The 27,131-nt window shown below is 39.5% G+C and overlaps 1 protein-coding gene across 2 annotated transcripts in view; it reads right to left on the minus strand.

The window, feature by feature from the left end:
- Positions 1 to 11,962: 11,962 nt before the first annotated feature.
- Positions 11,963 to 27,131, minus strand: part of LOC115014095 (dual specificity testis-specific protein kinase 1) — a 23,687-nt gene continuing 8,518 nt past the window's right edge. For both annotated transcript variants that reach the window (XM_029440745.1, XM_029440746.1), the window contains 8 exons: positions 25,505 to 25,698; positions 24,483 to 24,604; positions 22,830 to 22,878; positions 22,376 to 22,525; positions 16,224 to 16,397; positions 15,554 to 15,637; positions 14,770 to 14,856; positions 11,963 to 13,409 (listed from right to left, as the gene is read on the minus strand). In XM_029440745.1, the coding sequence (XP_029296605.1) occupies positions 13,305 to 13,409; positions 14,770 to 14,856; positions 15,554 to 15,637; positions 16,224 to 16,397; positions 22,376 to 22,525; positions 22,830 to 22,878; positions 24,483 to 24,604; positions 25,505 to 25,698 (965 nt within the window). In that variant the 3' untranslated portion in view covers positions 11,963 to 13,304. The remainder of the gene's footprint in view (positions 13,410 to 14,769; positions 14,857 to 15,553; positions 15,638 to 16,223; positions 16,398 to 22,375; positions 22,526 to 22,829; positions 22,879 to 24,482; positions 24,605 to 25,504; positions 25,699 to 27,131) is intronic.

Here is a 27,131-nt window from a genome sequence, read left to right on the forward strand (position 1 = left end):
TGATTATATGAAAATCAAAATATATGAAAATATATGAAATATAAAATATCTAAATGCCAGGCCAGTGGATATCACAGTTAAAATAGTACAGTAGTTTAAAGCTTTAATTTTTTCGTATTTTACAGTTTATGTCAGTGATTCAAAACATCCCATTGATAAAACTGACATATATTGTCTTTAAAGAAGTCAAAACTAAAGTAATGAGGACAAACTCATTGATTCACTCATCTTCCAAAAACCATTTGAATATTTTGAAATGCTTCTCACAGCAAATATTGATATATGCGATTAATTTAGATTAATTAATCACAAAGCTTTTTTAATCGCTTGACAGCCCTAATTATAATGTATTAATTGATTGATTTGTTAATTAATTATTAACCATTGATGAAAGCATTAGTTACAACTTAGAAACCATCTATGAAGCTGACTCATTAGATGTTAGATGTTTTTTTAGATTATTAAAAACTGCATTGACATGCAGCTTAAAACAACACTGTTACATGGTTTTCATAAGACTCTTTCAGCACTGTTAAGCTCCTTTGCACTGTCAGCAATCTACCTGTGAAACCTGCATCAGTAGCACACTACCTCAGCCGACCCTGGGGCATAGGGGGGAATAGAGAGATGGTGGAAAAAGAAAATCAGCTGAACTTGTGCACCTGCTGCTCTGTTACACCTCTGCTGAGTACATTGTTATTTCTCCCATTTTTTCTGTGTGTGTTTGCTTTTCTTGTGTCAAATGAAATAGTTTAGAGCCCTGAATCATCCTTTTTCAGCATTTCCCAAGTTATACTGCACACATGGAGCTAACAAAGGAAGCTGAATTACTTTGAAAACCATTTTATCAGATTATAAAGTAAATACAACTCCACCCAACATGTTTCTTTCATTTAAAAGTAACTGTTATTTTCTGTATCTCCAAAATGTGAACTTTCTGTGCAGAGATGAGAGTTTTTTCTATCCTAACTTTTTGTCTGGAAAGCAATGTACGCCTCACATAAAATTAAAGCATGAGCGGTCATAATGCTGCCAGATGGTATTTCAGGATATCTCCCAAACTGCATGACCATCTTCAAATATTTAAATCCAGCTGGGCATGGAGAGAGCCACCTGGAGAGTAATAAAGTGTTACTAAACTTTATTTATAGGTTCCAATAATGCTCAGTAAGGATTTATGTAATATAACCTATTTGTCTAGTTGCAAGAATTCGAAAGCGTTGTATTTTTAAATGACGTAATCAGTCCATGCAAAGAGTTTGAAAATTTGAAAAACATGGCATCCTGTCTAAAAATGATGCTCTCCTGTGGAACCAGCTCCCAGTTTGTGTTCGGGAGGCAGACACCCTCTCCACATTCAAGAACAGGCTAAAGACTTTCCTCTCTGATGAAGCTTATAGTTAGGGCTGGCTAAGGCTTGCCTTGGACCAGCCCCTAGTTATGCTGCTATAGGTTCAGACTCTCCACCTCTCCCTCTCTATCTGTGTGCACTCATGTCCCATAAATTACTAACTCAGCATCGGGGGCTTCCCCAGAGTTTTAGTATCTCGGATCAACTACAAAAACATCCTGCTCACCTACAAAGCCCTTCACAAACTCGCCCCCACCTACTTAAGTGACCTCCTTCAGGAGTATACCCCCTCCACCATATCTCTGGTATTATTTGTTTGCTCTCCCTTTCAATGTCCTGCTGTTTTTATCTCTTGTATTTTGTACGGTGTCCTTGGGTGTCTTGAATGGCGCCTCCAAATAAAATGTATTATTATTATTATTATTATTATTATTATTATTATTATTATTATTATTATTATTATTATTATTATTATCATTATTATCATTATTATAGGTTGTTTAACATGTGTGTTTTGTATGTGCATTGTATGAGCATCCACAAGCCCAAACCCAAACCAAAACTGATGGACAACCTGCAAACACCCTCTTGGTTCTTTTCATCGCTCTCATTCCACCACCACCTGAGGGGCTTTCTGCTGCAGCCCCTTTAAAATCCTTCTTGCCTGCACTCCATCACTGTTTGCTCACATTTACTTTATTGGAGTCCTCGTGCCGGCTTCAAACCAGCTTTGGCTAGTGGTCAGCGGATAGCAAATGGCTCTGTCACCAAGGCCCGACAACAACGTGCTGCCACTCTGCCAACCCTGATCTATCTTCAATCCTATGCTATTGGCACACCAGTAAATCCTCCGTCAGCGTGCTCACTCCAATTACAGAAGACAACAGTAATGTACAACCCCGTTTACACCTATTGAAACTGGAGGAGAGCTTTCCCAGAATACCGATGAAGCTATTGTGGTGGGGGTTGAGGAGGCGGGGATTAGGAGGCGGGATGCTATCTGTACTGTACGACCTCCAGGATTGGCTAGACTTCGTCTTTGCCCTCCCCTCCCTCCTCAGTGTTGTATGCTTTATAGATATCTCCTTCCAACTATCCATTAACGGCATGCCTTCGCAGTCAGGCACCCCCACTTTGTGGTCATGCTCACAGCACTTTAAGGTAATTTCCAGGGAGACAAATAAATAGCCCGGGCCCTAACGGGGCCTGAGCAATTATTTAATGGTTGGTCTGCTGAGGGGCTAAACACCAATTACTCCCCCAGCATGATGGTCGAACCTTAATTTAGGTAGTTCACACAGTCCTAATCATTAACTCTGACAAAACTGACAGTTTCTGATTTCAGGCTTGTGCGCTGAGGAGTGGTTGAAATGAGTTCTGCAGATTTATGACTATGTCATACAAATGTGTGGTAACATTTGGTTTGTTGGAATTGACTATTTATTTGATTGTATTGTTACTTGCTAAGGATGCATAAATGCAACCTTTTCTCCCCGGATAAAAGCTCAGAGACCCAAAGTTGCAACTTTGTAAATCAACTTGTTATATAGGCTGTAAATTGTAAGTTAATGTGTGGCTGTAACTACAATTCACTTATACTTTTTAGGCTTGTGAAAATGTTGTCTATACTGTTTAAGTAATTGTGTCATTACAAATGTATTAAACTGGTAATCTGCTGTGATACACTGTCCTGCAAATGTGCATGTCAAACACTTAATTTCCTGGATTGTGCTGTAATTTGTAAGTCTTTATTTATGTAAATGAAAACAGAAAATTCAGGAGCCAGGTGACAATTCAAAATATAATGTAATGTATTGCAGTAAGGCTCTCAGACGTTCTGAATTGACATCAAATATTTATTCTTCTGTAGCTCTAATTGAGTGTTGTCCCTGCTGAGTCAACACACATGTTGACATGATTTTTTCTTCCCTCTTTAAAAAGAAAATGTTTTTAAGGAAGTAACCTCTTTGAATCAATGATACATGAATTAATTTTAATACATTTTTAAAGCCCTGACTTTAATACCTCATGTGTGTTTAAGCAATATATATAACTTTCTGCACTGAACCTGCCCTATAGTCTGCTCTGCATGACGTTATCGCTCTGCTGAATTTGGTAGTATTCCCTTCAGGGCGTCTGACAAAGTTTAGAGACGGAGGTGGAAAACTGAAACTAACTCTCTCCTCTGACAAAGCACACAGCGCTCTTTCTGATTCATCCAAATGCACTTAAGCAATCATGGAGGCACAAACAAGTTCTAATATTATGTGTTACACATGTCCAGGACCTGTGAGCTGCCTCAGCTGACACAAATGTCTTTCCAAAAATTCATCCTCCAAAATCAACTTTTGCTTCATTCTTTGATATTAGGTCACCTCTGCTGATCCCTTCTCTGCAGTCCATAGAGTCTCCTCCTGGCCTATTTAGTCAGTCACACACACACACACACACACACACACACACACACACACACACACACACACACACACACACACACACACACACACACACACACACACACAGCCATCCAATCCAATCCCACATCACAAGATATTCTAAGCCAGTGACTTATTTATCACGCTGTACAAATCGCTGACATAACTCTGTCTTTGTACCTCAAACTATTGATCTAAAATGCCATCTTTCACAACACAACTTCATGCTCTATTTCACAGACGCCCCATCTGACTGAATCATGCAGACCATTCATTGTGAATCTCTAGGGAACTGATCTGATGCCATCCGGTGGTATCCTGGCCTGCTTTTTCTATTCCTGGGCTCTAACATTTGCAGACTGTTCATCGATCAAAGGCTCTGTGTGTCGTTAATATGTTGAAAGAGCCAGGCACATACAGGTGCAAACACGACTGAAATATGGAAGTGAAGATTGTGTTCGCTAAGTCCAAAGTTATTGTCTTTGTCCCAACCCTTTAAGAACAAACTGCACTTATCAATATTTTTATCTTGACTTAGACATGACTTCAAATGAATGCTAATGTTAATCCACGATTGCTGGGTGCGTAGATAAGCAACTGTTTGGTAACTTGTTGTGCATTTTGTTAAAAACGTGTGTCTGCCTCAGTTTTTGAGGGAGAAGAAGAACAGCTGCCTGACACTTTATTCTTAAAAATGTTAGCTGTTAAAAGCTTATAGTGTATAGTTAAAAGAGAAAAAACTGAATATCGACCCATATATTTTCTACCAGATTCTTTAAATTCTCAAATATCAATATCGGTGTCTTCCCTAAAAATCCAGTCGACAGTCAAACAGCAAAGTGTTCATAAATATGAACTTTTTGTTATCATTCAAAGGTTCAAAAGACTCTTGAAATCAAGGAATAACAAAACACTGCAAATGTGCCACCAACGGTTCAACAAAAACAAGGTTAACAGCAGGAGGAACATGATTATTTACCAGCAGCCAGGTCATTGTGACTCATTCTCTGATTTCCTGCCTACGCCTAATTTCTCCTGTTTACCTGGTTTCATTTTCATTTTCATTTTCAAAGATTCTTTCCAGAACCTAATCAGCAGAAAAGTACTTCAAACAGGTCAGTGCTTCAACAATCCACCATCGCTGTCTGTTTAGCTTGCAGTTTGTTATGTGATTAATGGGCCTCTGAAGTAGCCGAGTAATTACTTGCCACATGCAAACTTTCTGCAGAGGAGGGGTAAAGTGTACGGTGGCCCTGAGGGCTCAAGGCACTGCAAATAGCAACAACACAAGCACGTCAAGAAAAACAACTTCACCAATTTGACAACATATGTGCAGCAATTAGAAAAAAAGGCAGTCAAAAGAGAAAACACAACGAAATACACCCACGCTGTAAGTAGCACCACACGACAACAGAAACTGTTTCCATGGTAAGGTGACTAGATTTCTGAAATGAAAACCGGGGACATTTCCAGTTTGGAGGTCAATATATCATTGAAATATATATAGGTTATTATCTTTGAAAAAAAGTGGGACAATTGTGTTTTCATGTATCTGTTGTACTGTAATACAATGGCTGACATAATTGGGTACTAACTAAAGAACTTAGTATCTTCCAGGGACTGCTGATGAAATGTAGTTATCTAGCTAACTATGTGACAGTCAACAACTGTCCATTGTCCCTGTTACATAAGCAAATCAAATCAAATAAACTGTCCGAACTGATCAACCATTCAGTGGTCCTGATAGTCTGAGTAAAATAGGAGCAGGAGAGAAATGTAGAGACAGAGACAGAGACAGTAGGCATTTGAAATACTTAACAACATAATAAAGACATAATATGATGATGAGATCAGTAACTCCATAATATACTTATACCAACCTAACCTGTATATTTCTCAGAATTATGTAATTTCTTCAGGATTGGCTGCTGGGCTATGGTGGCGGCTGTGGCTCAGGAGGTAGAGCGGGTAGTCCTGCCCTCAGTGTTTGGGTAAATGCTGGCACGTAGTGCTTTGAGTGGTCAAAAGACGAGAAAGTGCATTTACCAGGCATACAAAAAGAAAGAATGGTTTTAATGTTTCACTTTTTGTAAGTAAACTTTATTATATGTATATATATAACATGAAAACATAAAAGAGAAAAGAATATATATATTCAATATTAACATTCCACAACAAGGAATTTCTCAACATAACATTGACATATCATCAACTTTTAAGTGTATACCTTCAGCCGTCTCGCTATCTAATGCACAAAAACAACAATCTGTAAAGGTGTTTTACAAATATAAAATATATTATAATATATAATAATATTGTCATGACTTTCTATATGAAGGATACTGGGGGGAACCCTGTGTCTCATCACAGCACGAGCCAACCACAGCCGGTCTTTACTGCTGAAGAACATTCACGCCACAGGGAAATATCCATCCATCCATCCATCGTCTACTGCTTATCCGGGATCGGGTCGCGGGGGCAGCAGCTCCAGTAAGGAACCCCAATCTTCCCTAGCAACTATTTTTATAATCGATTATTCAAGTAATGGTTCATGTTTTCATGTTTTCAGCCTCTCAAATGTAGATGGGAAATAATGCGTAGAAACCTTTTGTTGGCTTGTGGAGAGAGATGTTATGGACAAACTAAACTAAATGGTTTGCTCTCTAACCTGTTAGAATCAGAGAGGAAAGCTTTAGCAGAACTGATGCATAATGAGGACATTGTAATACGCCATGCAGATAAAGGTCGAGCCATTGTAGTCCAGAATAAAAACTCACACTTAAATGAAATTGAAATAAAATTAAGTGACAGAGATGTGTATGTTCCTCTACACTCTGGCTTGTACCCCAGTAATCCTCACAAAAACGGTCTAAAAGCTATCAACTACTTGTTGAATCACAGATTTGAATCTCATACTTCTACTGAGTTTCTGTTCTTTAACTAACAACATTTTGACAACGAATTGTTTTAGGTTTCAAGATCAATACTATCTTCCCCATCGGGAAGATGTATTTAAGGGGACAATTGAGTTCGACTTTATTTACAATCACAATCCCTATTCTGAGTATAATAACAATATAGAGTAATAATGGCAAATAATTGAAAGAAAGGAATCCATTTAATTCACATTGTGTTAAATGTATTTCTCATTTGGATGTTGGTGAAAAAAGAGAGACGCTCCCTGCACACTGAAGTATGTGAAAAGGAGACTGATATAAATACTTTTATACATATTACATATCTATATGTTATCACTCACCAGCATTATCTGTAGATATAAAGTCTGATATCTAAGTGAGTAAAACAAATTGAAAAGTCACTAGATATTTTGAAAAGAGATCTTCTAATTTCCTAGTGAAATCAGATTGGCCTAAGAGACCCACTCATCTTCTGTCTCAGATCGCTAGATCGTAATTGTGTGCACAGCTATTCTATGATTAAGGGGAATCATTTCACCCTTCCTAAGTCTGGAGCTGATATTAAAGTCAGGGACAGAATCACATGTGATGCTGGGTTTGTGGTCGACCAATGTTTTCTGTTTCATGTTGAGAAAACAAAAAGAGTTACAAACCAGCATCTGTGAACATAAGTGTTCTATTCGTAATCATGAAGATACATCATCTGTGTCTGCGAACAGTCACACTTACAGATGCCACAGAGAGCTGGTGTCATTAACACTATCTGACATCTTGACCACGTTTTTAATTCTTACTTTATTTGTTGTTTGTTTGACAGTGATTCAAACACTTGTGCACTGCTGACACTATTACTGTACTGACGTTTCTGTCGCAGCAGCCGCAACAGTTGAAGCTGTGGAGAGTGTGTTGGCTGAGCAACACTTCCCCTCGGTGGACAGTCAGTGTAACGTCTGAGCTCGGAGTAAAGACTTTAACCTCTTTATGTTCTCCACATTTCCCCCTTGAGAAGCTGTCTGACGTATCACATATTCTGTATTGTTGGCCAGACGGCTTTAAGGAAGATGAAGCCAGTGACTGTCATCCCTGGGGAGGCTAATGGAACTGACTATGTACTGCAATGATTGCATTCATTACATCATCAGAAAGCATTTAGCGTGACACCAGGGAGCTAGTGGCATCACGCGGCGTTGGAGACAGATGAACTTTTTTACCCATTGATGGGTTGAGATGATATATTGTATTATGTGAAGTGTATTTTCAAAATGTTGGTTGTAACGTGGTGTCTTTCTGTAATTATTTATTTATTTATACTTATTTCTGTATCCAGCAGAGGTAATCATTGTATTTTGTGAACCCTACTCTAATCAGATGATCTCAAACAGAAGCACCGTCACTTTCTACTTGTACAGTTACAATCCCTCACAGTGTAGATGATCATGTGTAGAGAATAAAAGACTTTGGCAAATGTGTTAACTTTACCAGTCACCACATCCTTTACATTAATGCTCTCAAACGACTTTTTCTCTGTGAATGTGGACTCAACAACAGCAAGCTCCAGTGACTGCAGGACCCTGAAGGGCCCATTTCATTCTCACCTTTTCAAACCAAGGACGCTCCTCGAGCGACACTTTATTACTTTTGGACCCTGATCGAAGAGGCACTTTGCTAATTGTATCTTTACTTTGTGCACTGTACTGAATGATGGTACCATGTGTTTATCTCCTGTTTTTTGAAGCTATTGAGGACAAGGGCATCTTTCCATCATTAGATGAGTGCACCGTAAAGTTGGACCATAAATCTAAAGTCAATATTGTAGTTTTGCCACTTTTTACTGCAATTTCTGCAGTCAAAATAATGCCAAAGTAGTGCATTAGAAAGCCTATGATCCAGTGGCTGTGTATAGTCCTCCTTACACATTACCATTCGAAACCTGTCCGACCTTACACAGCCTCCTCATCAGACAACACACACACCCACAACAAACAGACGAGCATCCTCATCAAGCCTCTTCTTTATATTCCACTGTTGTGGGAGGAGAGGAGGTCACAAGCAGCGTGTTATTAAAGCCTCAAAGGACCCGCTGAATCTTCCATGATCTTCTCATGTGTTTGTGTGGAGCCTGTGTGTTTGTACATACTGAAAACAAGCAGCGTGTGTGTGTGTGTGTGTGTGTGTGTGTGTGTGTGTGTGTGTGTGTGTGTGTGTGTGTGTGTGTGTGGGCTCAAAGGGACGCCTCGCTTTTGTGCATTAATTGGAAATGTTTCTATTATATTTCCACACGTATTATTCTAAAGAGCTTTGCTTCAAAGACACCTCATTAACATGGTCAACAGCCTCCAGGAAAGGAAGTAGAGTGAGATGCTTATTACACACACACGTGTCATCTCATACATTGTGTATTGCTTAGATAGTGAACTATAATATCAATGATGTTGAAAAGAAATATTAACACAGAACGATCTGTATTTATCTTTGGTTCATGGAACAGCTGTTGTGCAGTCACAACTTCCCCTCTGCCAGTCCATACCCGTCTGCTAAAGATGTATTAAAATGTATCTTTTGTCCCTATTTTTGAAGATGATCTTATTTCTATTGAGAAAGGTGACCTCATGTAGGTTGTGTGCTGTGGATAGTCAGTGTGAAATGTTCATGGTATCTGTAAGAACAATATTTAATATTTAAAAGCTTTTTGGTGAGCGTATTTCATCTGTCTTTAAGGCATAACCAGGGTTGACCTATCAACAATTGCTACACTTGTCCTTCACCAGCTCATTTTAAAGACCTTGATATGTGAGAGACTGAACTAGTACAGGATGCTCCGAATGAGATGATTACTGGTTTAATAGATTATAAAAGATTGAACTATGAGGGCTCTGTTGTTATGAATCACATAAACATTAGAAAGTCTCTTTATGATGATGTCGGCTGTCGGGATTTGTAGAGACTGTTTCCATGTGGGGGTTAGACTGTGTGGTATTTGTAGAGCAGAATAAAAACGGCTTGTCTCTACGTGCCAGACAATAGAAACAACAAGGTTGGATTTTGTGGTGTTTCCAAATCGGAGAGACGTCTGGATCATCAGTTACAAAACTTCAACAATCACAGTGTACTGTATCTACATGACCTACAAAAGAGCTAAGAACTGCACTCCAACTGGCCCGTGTGAATACAAGTACGTATCACTTTCAAAGGTGAACAGTGGTGCTACTGGTGCAGATTGTGTGAAATGCAGATAAGAGAAACACAACATTCATTGCAGGATAAGAGAAGAGCTCAGTATCACTAAGTCATACATCAGTTTCCCTCTGACATGGACACAGATACTGGTGGAATGAGGACATATACACAAAGTTAGATAATGTGACTGGACAGATTCTTCTCTTCTCTCCCAGTAGGAGGAGCTGATAGCAACACAACCTGATAGAAGTATAGTCCTGCAGCTCCCACAGGGAGCCTGTCAACGAGGTAATATCCCCCTGTATACATGATGTTAGAATCACACACATTATGTTATTGATTCTATATTAAGAGGCAGTATTAACATATTAAATAAAATACTTATCTTTGCTAATTAATATTGTCCTTCCTTCCTTGTGATCCAGGTCACACAGCAGGCAGACCATTCTAATCAGCAGACTGCGTGACATCAGCACAGTCTGATACTAGCAGGCATTCAAACGTTGGCACCATGAACTCTGATTAAAGCAACCAGCTGTTTACTCTTTAGGGCCTGTTGTGTCAACTCAGTTTAAGTCAAACAGTTTGTTTAATCAAACTTCTATGTTAGATGTATAACACTTAAAAAAGAAAAAAAAATATAAGTTGAAAGTTTGAAATAGAAAAACTTGAGCCAACAGCAGTTTTTAACCTGATTTCCAGGTTTCACTGTTAAAGCTGTTGTCAGTGATTCCCCTGTGAAGCACACAGCCCTATAGTTATACACCACAGTGTGGTATATGTGACTGAAGTATTACAAAGAACAAGTCTTCATTATGGTTTGTATTGTTTCAATTCTGATCAGAGACAAGACCTGATCTGAGACACATTAATAAAAGCACATGCATAACAAATCTCCATCATAACTTTGCTCAAATGAGTGAAAAGAAGACCTTCTGTACACAAATACAATGCATGCTGCGTCTGAACTACTTCATCTGGTGACTTTAGTGAACCATCATCTGAAAGCTGGGAACCTGCAGCTCAGCTAGGTGTGAAGTTGTTCCAGTCATATATCTGTAATAAACATGTATTTTGATTAAGTGTCTATTCAGATTTGAAAGTTTAAAGTGCATGAGGGCGTAGAACATTATGATGGAAGTATGTGATGGCCATCCCTGTGCTCCTTTTTGTCTTATAGGTTGTTAAACAGATTTGGTGCCAAATTTAACCATTTTGTAACAACTCGAGAAATTATAAAAATGGTCAAATATTCCCACATAATATCACATTAAGACCTTGATGACATCATAGAACGATTCATGCTGTGATTTGGCATCAAAGACTTTTGACGTTTGGATATTTCTGTTAGAATTGCATTTTCCACAGATTGCATGACGAGCACTTGTTCTGGAAACTGCTCAGAAACCTGCTTATTGTCAATGTAACCAGGAAAGCCAAAGATCCTGTGAATGCTGTCGGTCTGTAGTTTGTGGTTGTGAAGTTTCATGAGGCTGTGATTATCTGAGAGCTCACAACAGCTCATTTTATACAGTGAGGGCACGTTTTAAACAAATGTTCTGAATACAATCAAATGTTTTCTCCACATAGACAAGAGTCTCATCTTTCCAGTCATACCCGATTTATACAATTCCGAGACTGTTTAGGGACAGAAATATTCAAATCCACCATTTTTAGAATGAGCAGGAATAACATTTATTCTGCAAAAAACTGCTTGTGATGATCATAAAGTGTGCTAGTCTGTAAAGGGGACACTCGTGGGTTTCCATAGAAAACATTTTCATTCAGATATCTCGAGGTGAGAGTTCAGGGAGCCCTGGGAATATGGCTGTGCCTGTACCAGCATGACATGGTAGCAATGGTTCCTCAGGTTCTATGAGCTTAAATATTTGCATAAATAATATTAAACTAAATAAAACACAGGTAAAGCAAAAATGACTAAGATAAGACACATAACAGATAAAGACAGTAAAAAAAGTTTCAAACCTCTGAAAGACAGTAATGTTGGAACCTCAGATGCTTTTTAAGTGAATGAAAAAAGTCTCACAATAAATGACAGAGGTATTTATATGAATTAGGACTGAAACTTATTTTTTATTAAAGGAGATTAAATGAAAATGGTTGCATTAGTTTTCCAGGATGGAATATGAAAAGTGAAAGACCGACTTCTAAAAGCAGGTGAATATTAAAGCAGTCGCTCCGAGCAGATGGTCTACCTGGAGGAGTATTTCTCCCCGTTGGTGATCCTGTTTCACATTTTAGATTTATGCCTGTATGTAAAACCCTGGTGGGGTTTCTGTGTTGCACTTGTATTTCAAACGTCTCTTTTTTTAAATCATATTTATGTGCGTATGTATGTGCAAGAACACTAAAGCAGTGTTTCTGAACTTGCAGAAGTAACTAAAAAGGTGGAATCAAGTTAATAGGACAGTAACCAAACAATAAGTTCATAAGTTAACTACTTTTAATGTTGTATTGCAGACACACACAAACCAGAAAGAAGTTAATATATATGTAAAGTTAAAGGAATCCTTTCAATCCCAAAAGGTGGCCGAATTTAAAACGTTTAAAAAGCTTAAATATTTACACACACGTTCAGTTTAAAGTAACTTAATTAACTCTATGGCAAAGCGAAAAAAGTAAAGTGGACATTAAATTGTGCATTGTGCCATTGAAAACAACCACTTTTGGGGATTTCATTATTAAGAAAAGTCTGTTTCTTTTGAGCAAAATCAACAGAATAAGTCATTACGCTGAATAAAGGCCTAAAATATGTTTTCTTTGTTCCTGAAAAGCTGGTATGTTGGAGCTTTTCAGTGTTATTCCAGTAAAATATAACTTAATGAAAATAATAAATAGCTCAAAATTAGCCCAATATCAAATATGAGCCTGAACATGAAATGTGAACCTGAATACGTGGGTACGTCTGAGGTTAACTTCTGTTTCTGTTCAACTCTACAAGACAATTTCAAATCTCTTCAGCTCCTGATTCGTTAGTCATGGAGCCGTTTAGTCCCATTTTATATGAAGATGTCCGGTGGGAGAGAGGAGAGCAGATAGAAGAGAAAACACATCAACAGACTTACAAACAAACCACTCCAAGTAAGAGAGCATAAGAGTCAAGTAAGACATGCTGCAGAAAACACACCATACTGTACATTCCATCCTACGAGTCAAACTACTTCTCAGCCTACACAAAATGTGTCAAAGCAAAGTGTCCGTGAGACATCAGGAGAGTTTCCATTACCCTCCAAAAACACAGCTAGTATATTTGCACACCTCAGTTAAGACAAGTTTAGCCACGGGGGTGTGTGTTGCGGTGGAGGAGAGGAGAGCGATGCCACAGAGGACTCAGGGTCAGTCCAGCTTCCGGCCCGGACTGACCAATACTCTCAGACACTCGAGAGGCGGGCCTCAGACGACTCAGCTTGTGGTCACATCCGATTTTAACAGCGGCTCCAGGCTCTCAGAGACTTCTCCCAACTCATCCAGCAACTCTGTGAAGGCTGGCCGTCTGAAGGACTCCACCTGGAGGTTGGAGAGGAGGAGAGTGGCTATGTGAGGCTGTATTCCCCTGGAAGCATTCTGATTTTTAATTTAAGTAAAAGTAGCTATAACCACCTGTTTTTAAAATCACAGTAAAAAGTATTACAATATTTTTCTTAAAAGTATGAAAAGTAAAAGAACTGTTGATACAGAAAAAGTGCCCTCTCACAGTGTGTTTTCTTCCATTTTTTCCCCTTTAATTTTGGGGTGTCTTTTAGGAAGTTTTTCCTTGTGCGATGTGAGGGTCTAAGGACAGAGGGTGTCGTATCCTGTACAGTCTGTAAAGCACACTGAGACAAATGTATAATTTGTGATATTGGGCCATACAAATAAATTTGATTTGATTTGATTTGATTTGTTAGTATTTCATTATTATATTATCGTTTCATTAATCCCTTCTTGTTAGTGATGCATTAATGTGTAAGTGGTGGCACTGTCCTTGGTTAGTTTAAACAATAACAATCCAGCATGTGTTTTGTATGTGTATGTAAATGTACCTATAGCGCTTATCTTTTTTTTGTTCATGCAGGATTTAGCCTCACCTGTGGACTGCCTCAAGGATCTACTCTGGGACCACCTGTATTCTCACTGTACGTGTTCCAGGACATATCTCTCGGCAACATGACATCTAATTTCACTGTTGCGCTGACGATACCTCTCATTTAAACCACATCAACTCAACAATCTTCCTCCAACTCAACACAATGACATCGTGTCACTGTGTCCAGTCCCTCACGTCTCCCGCGTGGAGATCGATGAGGGAGAAATATATATATATGTATACCCCGTCCCCGATTAAGGTGTGAGGTGTAATACTCCTAAATGGGGAGTTAATGCCTACACCACAATGCTGACACCACCAAAGCGCTCCAGGCAGTAGTTGAACGTTCCTGACGCTGCAACTATGTACATCCTTGGAGAAATCTGGTCAGCGGGCAATTCGCTGTTCGCTGAAGACAAAAAGATGGCAGACAGCGGGAGCGCTGCCTTAAATACCATGGGACTGCATGTAATTGCGTAGGCTTGTGATGATTGGCTGGCTACGTTTGTGCAGCATTCAGTGGGCGAATGCATGCTCGTGATTGGAGGAGAGTATTCCCCATAGAGTCCATTAGGGCAGAGCTTGTGTGAGTTAGAACTGTAGGATCTAATAGCAAGATAAAACCTGTATTAAACTACCTGCTCATATATTATTACATCATGTCTAGTGTCTTCCAACATTATTATCAGTGTTCTAGCTTTTGATTAACACTGCATGTTTTTGTTCAATTAGCTTAATGCTTAAACCTTGTTTTTTGTAATACCATTGTATTTGGATATGTAAGCTCTTCTTTCTACATACCATGCAGCAGCTGGCTGCCAACTCCAGGAGACGCTGAGGACAGTCAGTCACCAGCTCCTTGAACGCATTCACATCCAGCCCATAGTCCTGTAATACGGTTACACAGTGCGACAAATAAATAACACCATAAAGAGCCATTTGCGACATTAGCCTAGCTTAGCATAAAGTCTGAAAACAGCTTGCATGCCTCTCTCCAAAGTTCAACAATACGCCTCCTAACGTCTCTAAAGCTCACTTATTAACACGTTGAATATTTTGATTTAAGATGTACATAAACAGCAATGTAAAAAGGGATAATTGTGGTTGCACGGTGGAGATAAGTGCTGTGATTACTTCTTGAAGAACAACAACTGGACCCTTCTTGAAGTCAACTCCCCCCCCCGTACACTACAATTATCATTTCTTCCATTTTTGTTACGTAGTGACAAAACCAACAGGATAAATAATGTTAATTAGTAACCTTAAGAGTTGTTGTTAAGTATTTTTGGAGAAACTTTGGAGAAAGCTAGAAGCTGTTTCAAGCTTGGCTAACTGCCTCCTGGCTCTAGCTTCCTTTTTAATGGACAGATATTAGAGTGGACTCTCGGCAAGAAACCAAATAACATGTTTCCCATAATAACAAAGAAAAACTTTAAGGCCTCACCTGGACAATTAACACAGTGATCACTTCCTCACTAAATACAGATTTTAATCAAACAAATGCATAGGGGAGGTGCGTGACACCCCGCCCTGAGGTGCGGGACACCCCTGAGGTGCGGGTACGATAACGGGTTTCGGATCCTACCTGTGTTCTGGGTAGCATCTCTGGGTCGGCAGGGATCCTGGCCAGGATTTCACAGAGCACAATGCCAAAGGAGAAAACATCCACCTGGAACAAGTAAGATATGTTGCAATCCAAACATATTGGTTGTTTCGACAACAAGCAGCAACAAGCTTCCCAAAAACATACTTTTAAAAATAATATACCTAATAAAACATGTAACACTTTTTTTTTTTTTAGAGATGAAAGAATTTGAATAGAAAATTAATCAGCACCTATTTTTATAATCCATTAACCTTTTATAAAGCAACAACTCCCAAATAAATCACCAAGGTCCAGCTTCTTACTTGTGAGGATTTGCTTCTTTTTTTCATCTTATGTGACAGTAAATGGATAATTGGGGGTTTGGACTGCTCAGAGCTCGGAGACTATTTTAGTAAATTGTAATAGTGCATTCTTCACTATTTTAATCCATCAAATAAACCAAATGAATAGATTAATTGAGAAAATCATCAGTAGTTGAAAATATTAATTTATTGCAGCCCCAATATTTGTATATATATTTTGAGACTTGATACAATTTTGTAATTACGTGTTATCTGAACTTATACTAGAAGTACATTCAACTCAATGTATGTGCATACATGTGCATCCAGCTGAAGCAGTGTGTAGTACAAACAGTACTTTGTGTTACCTTGCGGTCGTATGGCTCTCCTCGGAGCATCTCAGGGGCCATCCAGAAGGCCGAGCCCACCAGTGACAGCTTCCTCCCGGGATCTTTGACTGGCAGCTCCACAACTTCCCTGGCCAGGCCGAAGTCAGTCACCAGGGCCTCCCGACCCCGAGACGTCACCCGGATCAGACAGTTCTGGAAGAACACAAACATTATTAGTGATGCAGGTTAATACAACTGCAGTGTTATGTTTTGACAACAGGGGACAGTGCACTGTCTGAAAAAGCAGGCAGCATCAGCAGTTCCTTTTGTCCACGTTGTCTTTAATAGTTTTAAAGTCTTGATCATTCATTGAGTAAGCATGTGTTCCCTGGAAAGTGAACATGCAGCTGCTCTTTAGTGTGTCTGCATAACAACAGTGTGTGTGTGTGTGTATGAGTGTATATTTGTGTAATGTATGGGATGTTGACGTGTGTATGTCTATGTTTGACTGTGTGTGTGTGTTGGGGGGAGTGATGTCACAGCATCTGGCTCCCAGTGCATCAGAAATCGTTTCCACCCAGTAGCCTGTCATTAAGAGGCTCTCCTGGGAAATAACTTCAGTCCCACACTTTAACTCTAAATTTAGCCCTGGCACTATCTGCCAAGGAAAGCAAAGTTTGGGGAACAAAAATGGAAAGTGTTAGCAGATATGGATAGAAAAACAGTAATTAAAAAGGGCCTCTACTTTTCCAGAAGTCTGATTCAAGTCCACTTGCAGAGTTACTGAGGCATATCCACAATGTCTGCATTGGTTGTGGGGGCTTTGGAATGTAATTTGCCTTTTGGACATCTTTGAATGTTGGCATCAGGAGCTTCACATGTCCAGCCACTTAGCTGGATTTGCAGTGGATGACTTAATCCCAGTTCAACTTTCATTATAAAAAGGAAGGAAGGACTTCTGCCAATATTTAGGCTGTCTGGGATAAATCTGCCATGGTCTTTAAAATAATTATGTACATGTAGTTGGGTATGTGTCCTTTGTTTGATTAAGAACAGTTTATGTTGGTGTACATATAAATTGTTTTATTAATTTCAGTTTATTTCAGCTAATTTTAGGTCTTCATCAATTTCCGAACTGTAGTAGTGTAAGGTGGCTTTATCCAAAAGCTGCCTGCTGTGGCTGGAAACCATGTGATTGAGAGTGAAGAAACCAGTAATGTGAAACAATGTGAGACAAGTCGAGACAATGTGAAACTATTTTGAACAATGTGAGACAATGGATACTTCGATAACAACTAAATGCCAAAATTCAGAAAATGTGACGCTACTCGTTTTTCTACAGTAGCCTACCGGTACCATAAATATCATAGGTACCTTTCGGATTTCAACACGGCGACGTTAAATCCGAAAGGTAAGAATAGTTACATTTCTAAAGAGACAGGATTACAATGGGAAGTTTTGGAAGCCCAAGACATCTTCGTGGATTTTCAGTGAGCATTTCATGCAAGGAAAACCAACAAATTAATTCCCTGATCCTGAACTCAACCTGGGGTATGTAGTCTATCTACTTGATTTATATATTGACAAATGTACTTTCTATATATTGAGTTTTATAATAATTAACAAACACAAGTTAGGTATATATTTATATAGCTTACCCTGCAACACAACTGCAATAAGCACTTATGATATCGCCAGTTTTCTTGACTGTGCAGATCCATGCCAAATGTGGCGTATGGGAAATTTTCATTGAATGAGTACATTTTGCTTTCAAAAAGCAATACTCAGAATCTGCGAGAGGATTGAAAGATATTTGTTTCAACCAGCCAGAGTCAAACAGTCTAAATGCTTTGCCTTCTTTGTATTCGTTCAAAGTTGGTTTATGAAACTCGACATGGTTCCCTGGGCGGTCAGACATAAAAAATAATGTTATATCGCTGAGGTATATCAGCGGCCAAGAAGTCATGCTGTTGTTTTCATTGACCCAGCCATCCTGCAATGTCAAGGGATCAGGCACTGAAACGCCACTCGGCATAACCAAAAGCTTAGTCTTTTCTTTTTCTGTGAAAGTCTTTCGTTAGCTGTTGGTTGCTCCTCAATGTCCATCTCTGATGCAGCAAACACCCTGGCAATAAGCTCGAGTTTTGTTCCTGAAACCTTTAAATTCCACTTGCGGCAAAATACTTTCAAAGCTTCGACTTTCCACATCTGAACCTCATCATAAGAAAGGAGTTCAGAACTCATTGTAGAGTAGTTGGTTTGTTTACAACACGCTTGAAGAATAAGCTAAATACAATGTAAACACGTAGAGAAGAAATCCAATATGGCGGCCGTTGTAGAGTTGGTGCTCACTTTTCTAGTCTTGCCACCCCAGCATGCATTGCGATCCCACCGGAAGCCCGAAACTCTGATTCCGTCTATAGACATGCAGTGAGGTGCATTCAGGCTCCATTCAGTAAAAAGTTTTTGGTGAGAAACTTATTCAAGTTTACAGTTGTTTGAAGGAGATGTTTTCACAGCAATATAAAATCGATATTGGAGAGTGAATTATGACCTGTTAAACATACTAACAAAAACTTTTTTCATACATAAAGGTGAGTAGACTATGGGTTTTATTGTTTTGTTTTTTTACCGTGGTATCGAATCAGTATAGTGGAATTTCACTGGTATTGCTATTGACTACTCAATTTCTGGTATAGTGACATCCCTAGTGTGAAACAGTGTGAAACAATGTGAAAGGGTCACTGGTAGTGATGAACCTCCCGAGAAGGATCAGCTTTATCTTTACGGAGCTTTATAAAGTTTTGGCTCATTGTTTATCTGTCCGACCCACATCTCTACTGTTCTGGTTCACTCTCAGTGAGCTAACCCTAGACTGAACCAACATTATCAATGGATCAATCCAGTTTCTGTAGCCAGAGCGTGACATAAATTCATTATGGCCTCCGTGTCAATAAAGTGAATTGGAACAGAACCAAATGAGTAGCCTCAGTGTGACGTGCACGGTGAGAGGTCCCCACTCTCACACAAAGTTGTGTGTGTAGCAACAGCTTTGAATTAGCAACTATCTATTAACATGACAATACAGACACTGTCATGTTGCCTTGGCTCTCTGCATTACTAACCGTTTCTTCTGTGAAGCCTGGCAACACACACGCACGCACACAATCATTCACTGTGTTAAAATTTTTATCACACCCATACACACTGTGCCAGGTCAAATGTTCATTTATTTGCCTTTTTCTTCTTTTACTGTGGCACTCAACTGGGCGGCTGTGGCCGAGGATCATAGAGAGGTCGTCCACTAAGGTTGGATCCACGGCCCCTGCAGTCTACGTGTCGAAGGGTCCTGAACCCCAAAGAGCTCCTGTGTGTGAATGAGTTAATGTTTATCACCTTGTATGGCAGCCTCAGCCACCAGTGTATGCATATGTGTGTGAATGCTGGCTTGCTTTTTAAACTGCCTTGAATGGTCGCTAAGACTAGAAAAGTGCTCTACAAATGAAGTCCATTTACAAGCATTTGGTAGTTAAAGAGACTACAAACAAACCACAAATTACATTGTGTGTTAACTTAACACAAATCCTCATCACTCTTCATCAATGGTCCAATAAGGTTGCTGCCGTTTTGGGATAGCTTCCTTCAAAAGGTAGAAAACTTAACATCTTAAAGTGTATTGCTTGTCAGTGACTTGTTTAGTAAGACCTCACGTTAACATAGAATAGGCCTAAACATTTTTGACTTGTGATGGTAGGAAAAGCACAGGTGTTACCAATAATATTAATGATGGCTCAATCCTATTCAAGTGTTGATTGAAGCAGCTAAATGGAATTCAGCCATCATTCATCATGATTATATAATGACAGACGTCAGTGTGTTTCGATTATATCGCCAGCCCTTGGACCCGATCTACTTCCATTTGGTGTGAGTGTTGCTGAGGACCCGAGGGAGTGCAGTGTAGTTATGAGGATCAGCTCTTCTATAGAAAACCAGTCTGAACTTCAACTTTTTTCCATAGCGTTCATCCAACCCAGGACATACACGTTTAATGGGGCTGTGACTTTATTGAGGCCATAATATTTTCATGGCAGCTTTTTGCACTCATGCTGCGAACACTAGCGTTTCTACCGTAAACCCAAGAAGAAGATTACACCTGTGTTTTTCCTTCTTCTATTGTCTGAAGATCTTTTTATTACGGAGGAGGTGCAGGATCTCCAATATCAACCATTTCCTGTGCCCCAGTGCCCTTCAATGTTTTATACATTTACCTAAAATACATTTATAGAGCTTTTAAGAGTACTCCACTGATTTAGCATTAAACTCCTATAATGTTGTCGGACTAATAGTGAGCAGCAGTTTTATTCCAAACAGTCTGGTTTCCCTGGTCTCTGGTGCCTACATTACCCAAAATACAATGCAACCAAGAGTTTGGTTGGATATTGTGTTATGCTAGTAGCAGTTCATGTAGCCTTAAGCCACACACCAAGATTATTTTTCATTTTTAAAACTTGTAGTCTTCAGCCCCAACCGAAGCTGACTCAAGTGACATCACTTGAGGACATTGATCGGACTTCACACAGCTCCCTGTGGAGACACAAAGGCTTTATACTACTTTATCACTTGTGCAGTAGTCCTGTAAAAAGACTTTGAGGGGTTCAGTTCCCCTTTAAGTGTGTGATGCAATGTTTATCTGCCTGTCACCTCATGTCATTAAAGGATTTACCCCCATGTCAGGACTCCATGCAGGGCACTACAGATAACAAAGTCGGTGTTTAAGTCAAATGTACAGACGTGATGATTTGACCTTGAAGGGGTGTCCACATGTTGAGTAGCTACAGTAGGTGAGCCGGATGCAGTTGAACCCAAATGCTGTTAAAGATCTCCATAGCTGTATAACTGATAAAGTGGACTCAAAATGTAATACATTTGATCTGTAATAAAGTTTTTATAAACTATAGATACTTAAAAAGGTGCAATGTGTAGTTCTGCGCCACCTGCTCCAAATAAATAGATGGCAGTATTTAACCTCAACTACATTCATACAATCTAAATTCATCAATCATCAGTAATTAAAAAAGCCAACGTACGTTACCTGTTTCTATTTTAGTTGTAGTTGTTTGTTATATTTATTGTATTCATATTGTTGTATTCTCCAGCTATATTTCTCTTTCTTCTTGTTGATGTATTTACTGTGTATTTTGGCTGTATGGTCTGTGTAATGTTACGTTATGATTGTATGTCGGCTTGGGTCCAGGCGACAGAGACAAGGGAAGGACTCGTGTTTGTGTTCCGTTATAGTACTGCTTCTTGAGAGGGGAGCTTGATGCGGCTCCGGCGGCACGGATACGGCCGGAATATATCTCAGCACCGGGAGTAATGGGGCTGAGGGAGCGCTGGGTCTAACCTGTGTAACTACAGCAACAGAAAGTCATCTCCCAGCCGCAGTACACTCTACTCCCGGTGGAGCATCCTCCTGTGGACGGTAAGGACGAGGCGATGGTGCAAGTCTGCCCGAGTCAGGCAGCTATACTTCTTCTCCCTCTGTACTGTGACAGACTGCAGCTACAGTGACTCACTATTACCTCTAGAGGAACAAGTGGTATTACAGACTGGATGGGCCGCGGCTAGTCAGTTAGCATGCTAACATCAGTTGAACACTAAAGAACACTGTAACATCTTCACATTCTGTTAGGTTATTGTTTTAATGTTTTAAATATATATATTTTGGCATACTTAACCTTAGCCATCACATTGTTTCAGGCCTTAATTCGTACATATACATAATTGCACATGATGATTTATTTTCAAAGTGATAGTATATTGTAATTGTGTTTTCCTTTTACTACACATATATATATATATATATATATATATATATATATATATATATATATATATATATATATATATATATTTTTTTTATATAATTATTTATTTAGCCTATATTATTCAGTTAATGTGTATTCATACTGTGTTATTGATGTTTTTTTAATTAAATAAGTATTTTTTGCATCTTCCTTAACAGGCACTAACATATTGATTTACCGGGGATTTATTTTATGCTTTTATTAGATTAGAATTAGAAATAGGGTGACAAAGAGATGGAGAATGAAGTGCAACAAAGCTTCATTGTCAGCTCCTTAACCTCTAGACCACTAGGAGGGGGGACAGGCACAGACGGAGGCTCTCACCTTGGAGTTGAGGTCTCTGTGGTAAATGTTCTTGTAGTGCAGGTAGATCATCCCTCTGCTTATATCACAGGCCAGGTCCACCTTCTCTCTCCAGCACAAGGGAACATCTTTCCTCACCAGAAGCTCCTCTAGACAGCCACCGTTCACGTACTGAAAGTGTCAAAAACAAACCTTAGCATGATTCAGACAAATTCAGCAGTACAGTTGTAAGAACGTATTCGATACACAAATATGAATATGATGGAAAAATATTAGACAACGTATAATTTCCTCTCATATACAGTGTGACATTACCCTGAAGCAATGAACCCAGGTCTGGTTACACAGTAATCACTTCGTTATCACTATCATCTCATATCAGGGTAACCTGTGGTGTTTTTCCACAGGCTGTGGGCTGCGTAGCACAGGAACGATGACTCATGGAGCAAAAAGAAAAGAAAGGTGTAGGACTCACCTCTAAGATTGGATAAAGTTTGTCTTCTTTGACACAGATTCCCAGATATCTAGAAAAGGAGGAAACGTGTTTATTACTCGTTACATCTTTATTATGAGTTAGTTTAGTTCCTAAGTTGATAAGAGCCTTCATTAAAGTATTAATGATTAAATGTCAATGCTATGTTTCATATTGTCAACAGATCTCAACAGTGTGTTAGTCTGCTCATACTTTCTGACTTCTCCACCTTGTCTGTGGCCTCAATCATCTCTACTGAAGACATATTTGAAAACTGGGCTCACTCATTTTTTATAACATCCCTGTAGTTTTATCAAAATGGATAAGATTGTATTACGAACATGTAAAAAACCTAAAAAGAAAAATATGACAAAGAAAAAATAACTATAAAACCCAGCAAACTCTTAATAAACAACATAATTATGTATTTCAACAACGTAACTCAAACAGGAGGAAATAGGGCATTTGGTATTTATTTATTTTCAGCAGCGGATTAATCCACATTTGGTGCTCTAGTGAGTATTTGTGTCAGCAGGACGGTGTGTGTGGAGTGTGTTGTTTAAGATATTTAAATGTATAAAGTTTAATAACATTAGATGGAGACTGTAGATTTCTAACCCATTAATTTCAGAAAGGTTGACACCTGATCATATTTAAAAGAATTTAGCAGCTTTACTGCGTTGGCTCCTGCGGTGTTCCAGGTACACCACAGCCTGCTGCACTGGAAGCAGTGACCTCAGCACATACGCTGCTCTCTGATAACCTTACCACTCTGACCTTGCTAAATGGCCACATTAAGATTGCTTGGGCAAACATTAGGTCTGCCTGACTTCACACCTTATGTAACCGCTGTAGATGACAGGGCCAGATTTAAATAGCACCAAGATTTTATTACATCTGCAGAAGCGCTGTGCTTCAGTCCTGTAAAACTACCAAACTAAATACAGTCAGCAACATGTGCTTTGGACTTCACAGGCACCAGAAACCTTTAGTCTGCTGTGACTGAGATGCAGACGACATGCAATTTATTAGGATTGTTTTAATACATTGTTTAAAGCTGCTTTAATCAATATTAGATCAATCTTAGATTTCATCAGACAAGTTTTGAGAACCCACTATACCTAAACTACCAAACATCAGACAGACAGAGGGAATAACTAGTTGGTGGACATAGTGGAACATTTAGCAGCCAAAGAGTCATGGAGACCCAGACAGAGCTAAAAGAGAGAGTATTGGACTTAAAGTCATCAAGTGGACACAAACATAAATCTAAATGAAATCTGATGTTGCTCTGTGTCCGCTGGATGTTGAAATACATAACATAATTATATCCATTTTATAAGGTGATTATAATGTGTTTACAGGAAGGCAAATCAAAAAAGGCTTAAAGAACTCATGTGTACTTTGTGCTTCTGCTGTCCACGGTATATATTATTAACACAACAGTATGAATTATATTATAACTATTTAGTGTAGTATAAGTCATTACTTTGAAAAGGTATTGTCATCATACTGGTTATAAATAGTGTTATGAAACTACAGAATGTGGAGAGGCAGAAAGAGTGAGAGTGTGATGTGTGGGAAGGTGTAAAGCCTGCGGAGGCTGTGGAGGTGTTGAGGGAGATCCTCCAGCCGACATTAGACAAAGACTGCTACCTGACTATGTTGGGGTGGGAGAGCTTCTGCAGGAGGCTGATCTCTCGTACGATGCTGTCCTGGTCCACGTCGTTTTTGTAGATCTTCACCACCATCACCTTCCGACTGGTGCTGTGCATCACCTGAAGGACATGATGTCCGTTAGCAGACAGTGGAAGCAGTAATAGCAGCGGGGATGGGGAGGCTAGCAGCTTTACAGTGGAGACAATGTGACAGCAGAAGATTCTGAAAGTGAATGTAGGATGAAATTACTTTTGTGTTTTCTCTGTTGATTCAATTTGAGTCCAAAAATACAACCTCTGTGTGACAGAAAGGATGATGTGATCGTGTTTAAAAAAGATGGATGTAAAAAAATAAAAAATAAAAAAACCTTCCCGGTGCCTCTTATATATTATGAGAAAATAAGATATTATTTTTTGACATCATCCTGAATCCATCTTTTTTAAACACGATCACATCATCATTTCTGTCACATAGATTTTGTATTTTATTATGTTGTTTATTCTGTACATCGAAATGTACACGACCTGGGATCCCTCCTCAGTCTCTCTCTGAGGTTTCTAACATTTTTCTTTTAAGGAGGTTTTCCTTGTGTGGTGTGAGGGTCTAAGGACAGAGGGTGTCGTATGCTGTACAGTCTGTAAAGCACACTGAGACAAATGTGTCATTTGTGATATTAGGCTGTATATATACATTTTGATTTGATTTGATTCAATCCAACCCCAATCTCTCGTCCTTCATTTGGCCTCTTTCCAGCTCATTTCATCAGGGACAAAGCCTAAATGTATAAGTAAATCTGCTCTCCATGTATCTCCACTCCAGCACTGCTGTCACATTAGGAGTTATGTAAGGTCTTAGCTGAGAAGAGAGAGTATTGCGCCCCCATGGTCTCCAAAGCTGGTGGGCCAATCACAGAATGTCAAGAATGTCCCAATTAGTGCATCTGGAACAAAGCAAGCTTTGATGGCAACTCATACGTAGGGCGGCAACAAGGCAACACGAGCAGAGGACAGAGGGAGTACCTTATAGACTTTGGAGAAGAAGCCACTCCCGATCAGCTCAGCGGTAAAGTTTTCCCAGAACTCCAGTTTGCGGACGGCAGTGCGGAGCTTCTGCCAGCGGTCCACATTGTAGTACTTGTCTGAAGACTCACCGTACAGGGTGGGACTGGTGGGCTCCGGGGACACATCCACATCACACATCCTGGAGATGTCCGCTGGGAAATTAGAGACACATAGACACAGGTTACGCTGAAGCTGCAAAAAGGTTACATTCGTCTTCTAATAAGATGCATCCGGACATTGTTTTATAGTCGCAGTCTAGATGCCTGCTGGAGCTGGATGTTTAGTCCATATAATGAGCGCTGGTATATTTACCATTTGCAAACAATGAAGAGAGGAGAAAGTGTTTGGAGCAGATCTTTCCGGTAACATATCTTTCTGAGGGGACTTTCTGTTGCTGCAGTTACACAGGATAGACCCAGCGCTGCCCAGCCCATTCTCACTTCTGCTCATAGCTGTCAACCCTCCCGTTTTTCCCGGGATTATCCCGTATTTTTAACCTTTCAACAAAAAGAAAAATGGGCCTAATTAAAAAAAGTGTAAAGTGGCCTCCGGTAGAGCAGGTGGCAGTATTATGTTTAACTTTAGTTGAAAAACACAGAAGAAGAAAACAGGAACAATGACACAGAAGAAGAAGACGAAAAGAGATGGATGAGAGTCACAGTGAACGGGAGATAGATGGAGACGCAGCTGTACTTGCCAAAAAAGTTAAAACTTTATGTAAGTACCAAATGGGAGGAGACCTTCTCTTATTTATTAAAAGCAGAGTCGGGCAAACTCGTGCTTTTTGTAAAATGTGCCATTCAGATGTTAGCATCGCAAAACGATGGAAAAAGCGACGTTCACCAGCAAGAACAATCGTCCAAGCACAAGCACGAGGCACAAAGACATACACTGTCAGTGACTTCATGTGTGACAAGAACTGTGTCGGAGGTAAACCAAGTGAGCAAAGCTGAGGGAAAGATGTCGATGTTTTGCACCAAAAATAATGTAGCCTTCAGCTTCTGCGTTGATTTCAGTCGCAGTGACATGTTTCCTGACTCTGCCATCGCAAGGAAGTCCTCGTCGGGGAAAACAAAAGCCACACAACTCATCCATCATCAAATAAATTGATGATAATAAATAAATAAAATACATAAATCTTATTAACATGTCTGGACAAGTAATACATACTTTAAATAAACATGTATTTCTTGAATATATATACCCGTCCCTTATGTGTTTACGTTTACATTGGTGGCTGAGAGCTGTTAAAATATGGGAGGAATCCGGCAAACAATTTCCCTTATTTTGAAATTCCAATGTTGCTTTTGCTGCTGGGGGTTTTCACCGGCTGAATTTGAGCCGCCACATCCGTTAACTGAAGCTCTGTAGCCGCTGCCCGGGGAAACAGTCCCAAGGTAAACTATAGGCCACCACACGTATAGATTACAAGATAGCAGTGGTATTTTCACCTGCTCTGGATGGATGAGGTGAAATGCCACCCTCTATTTCTTTGGAGCAGGAAGCTCACTGCTACACATCGCACCTTTAAACTGGGTGGATATGTGCAACACAGAGTGGAAAATGTTTCTCATTCAATCTGACG

The sequence above is a fragment of the Cottoperca gobio genome, chromosome 9 (assembly GCF_900634415.1).
Source record: "Cottoperca gobio chromosome 9, fCotGob3.1, whole genome shotgun sequence".
Taxonomy (NCBI): Eukaryota; Metazoa; Chordata; class Actinopteri; order Perciformes; family Bovichtidae; genus Cottoperca; species Cottoperca gobio.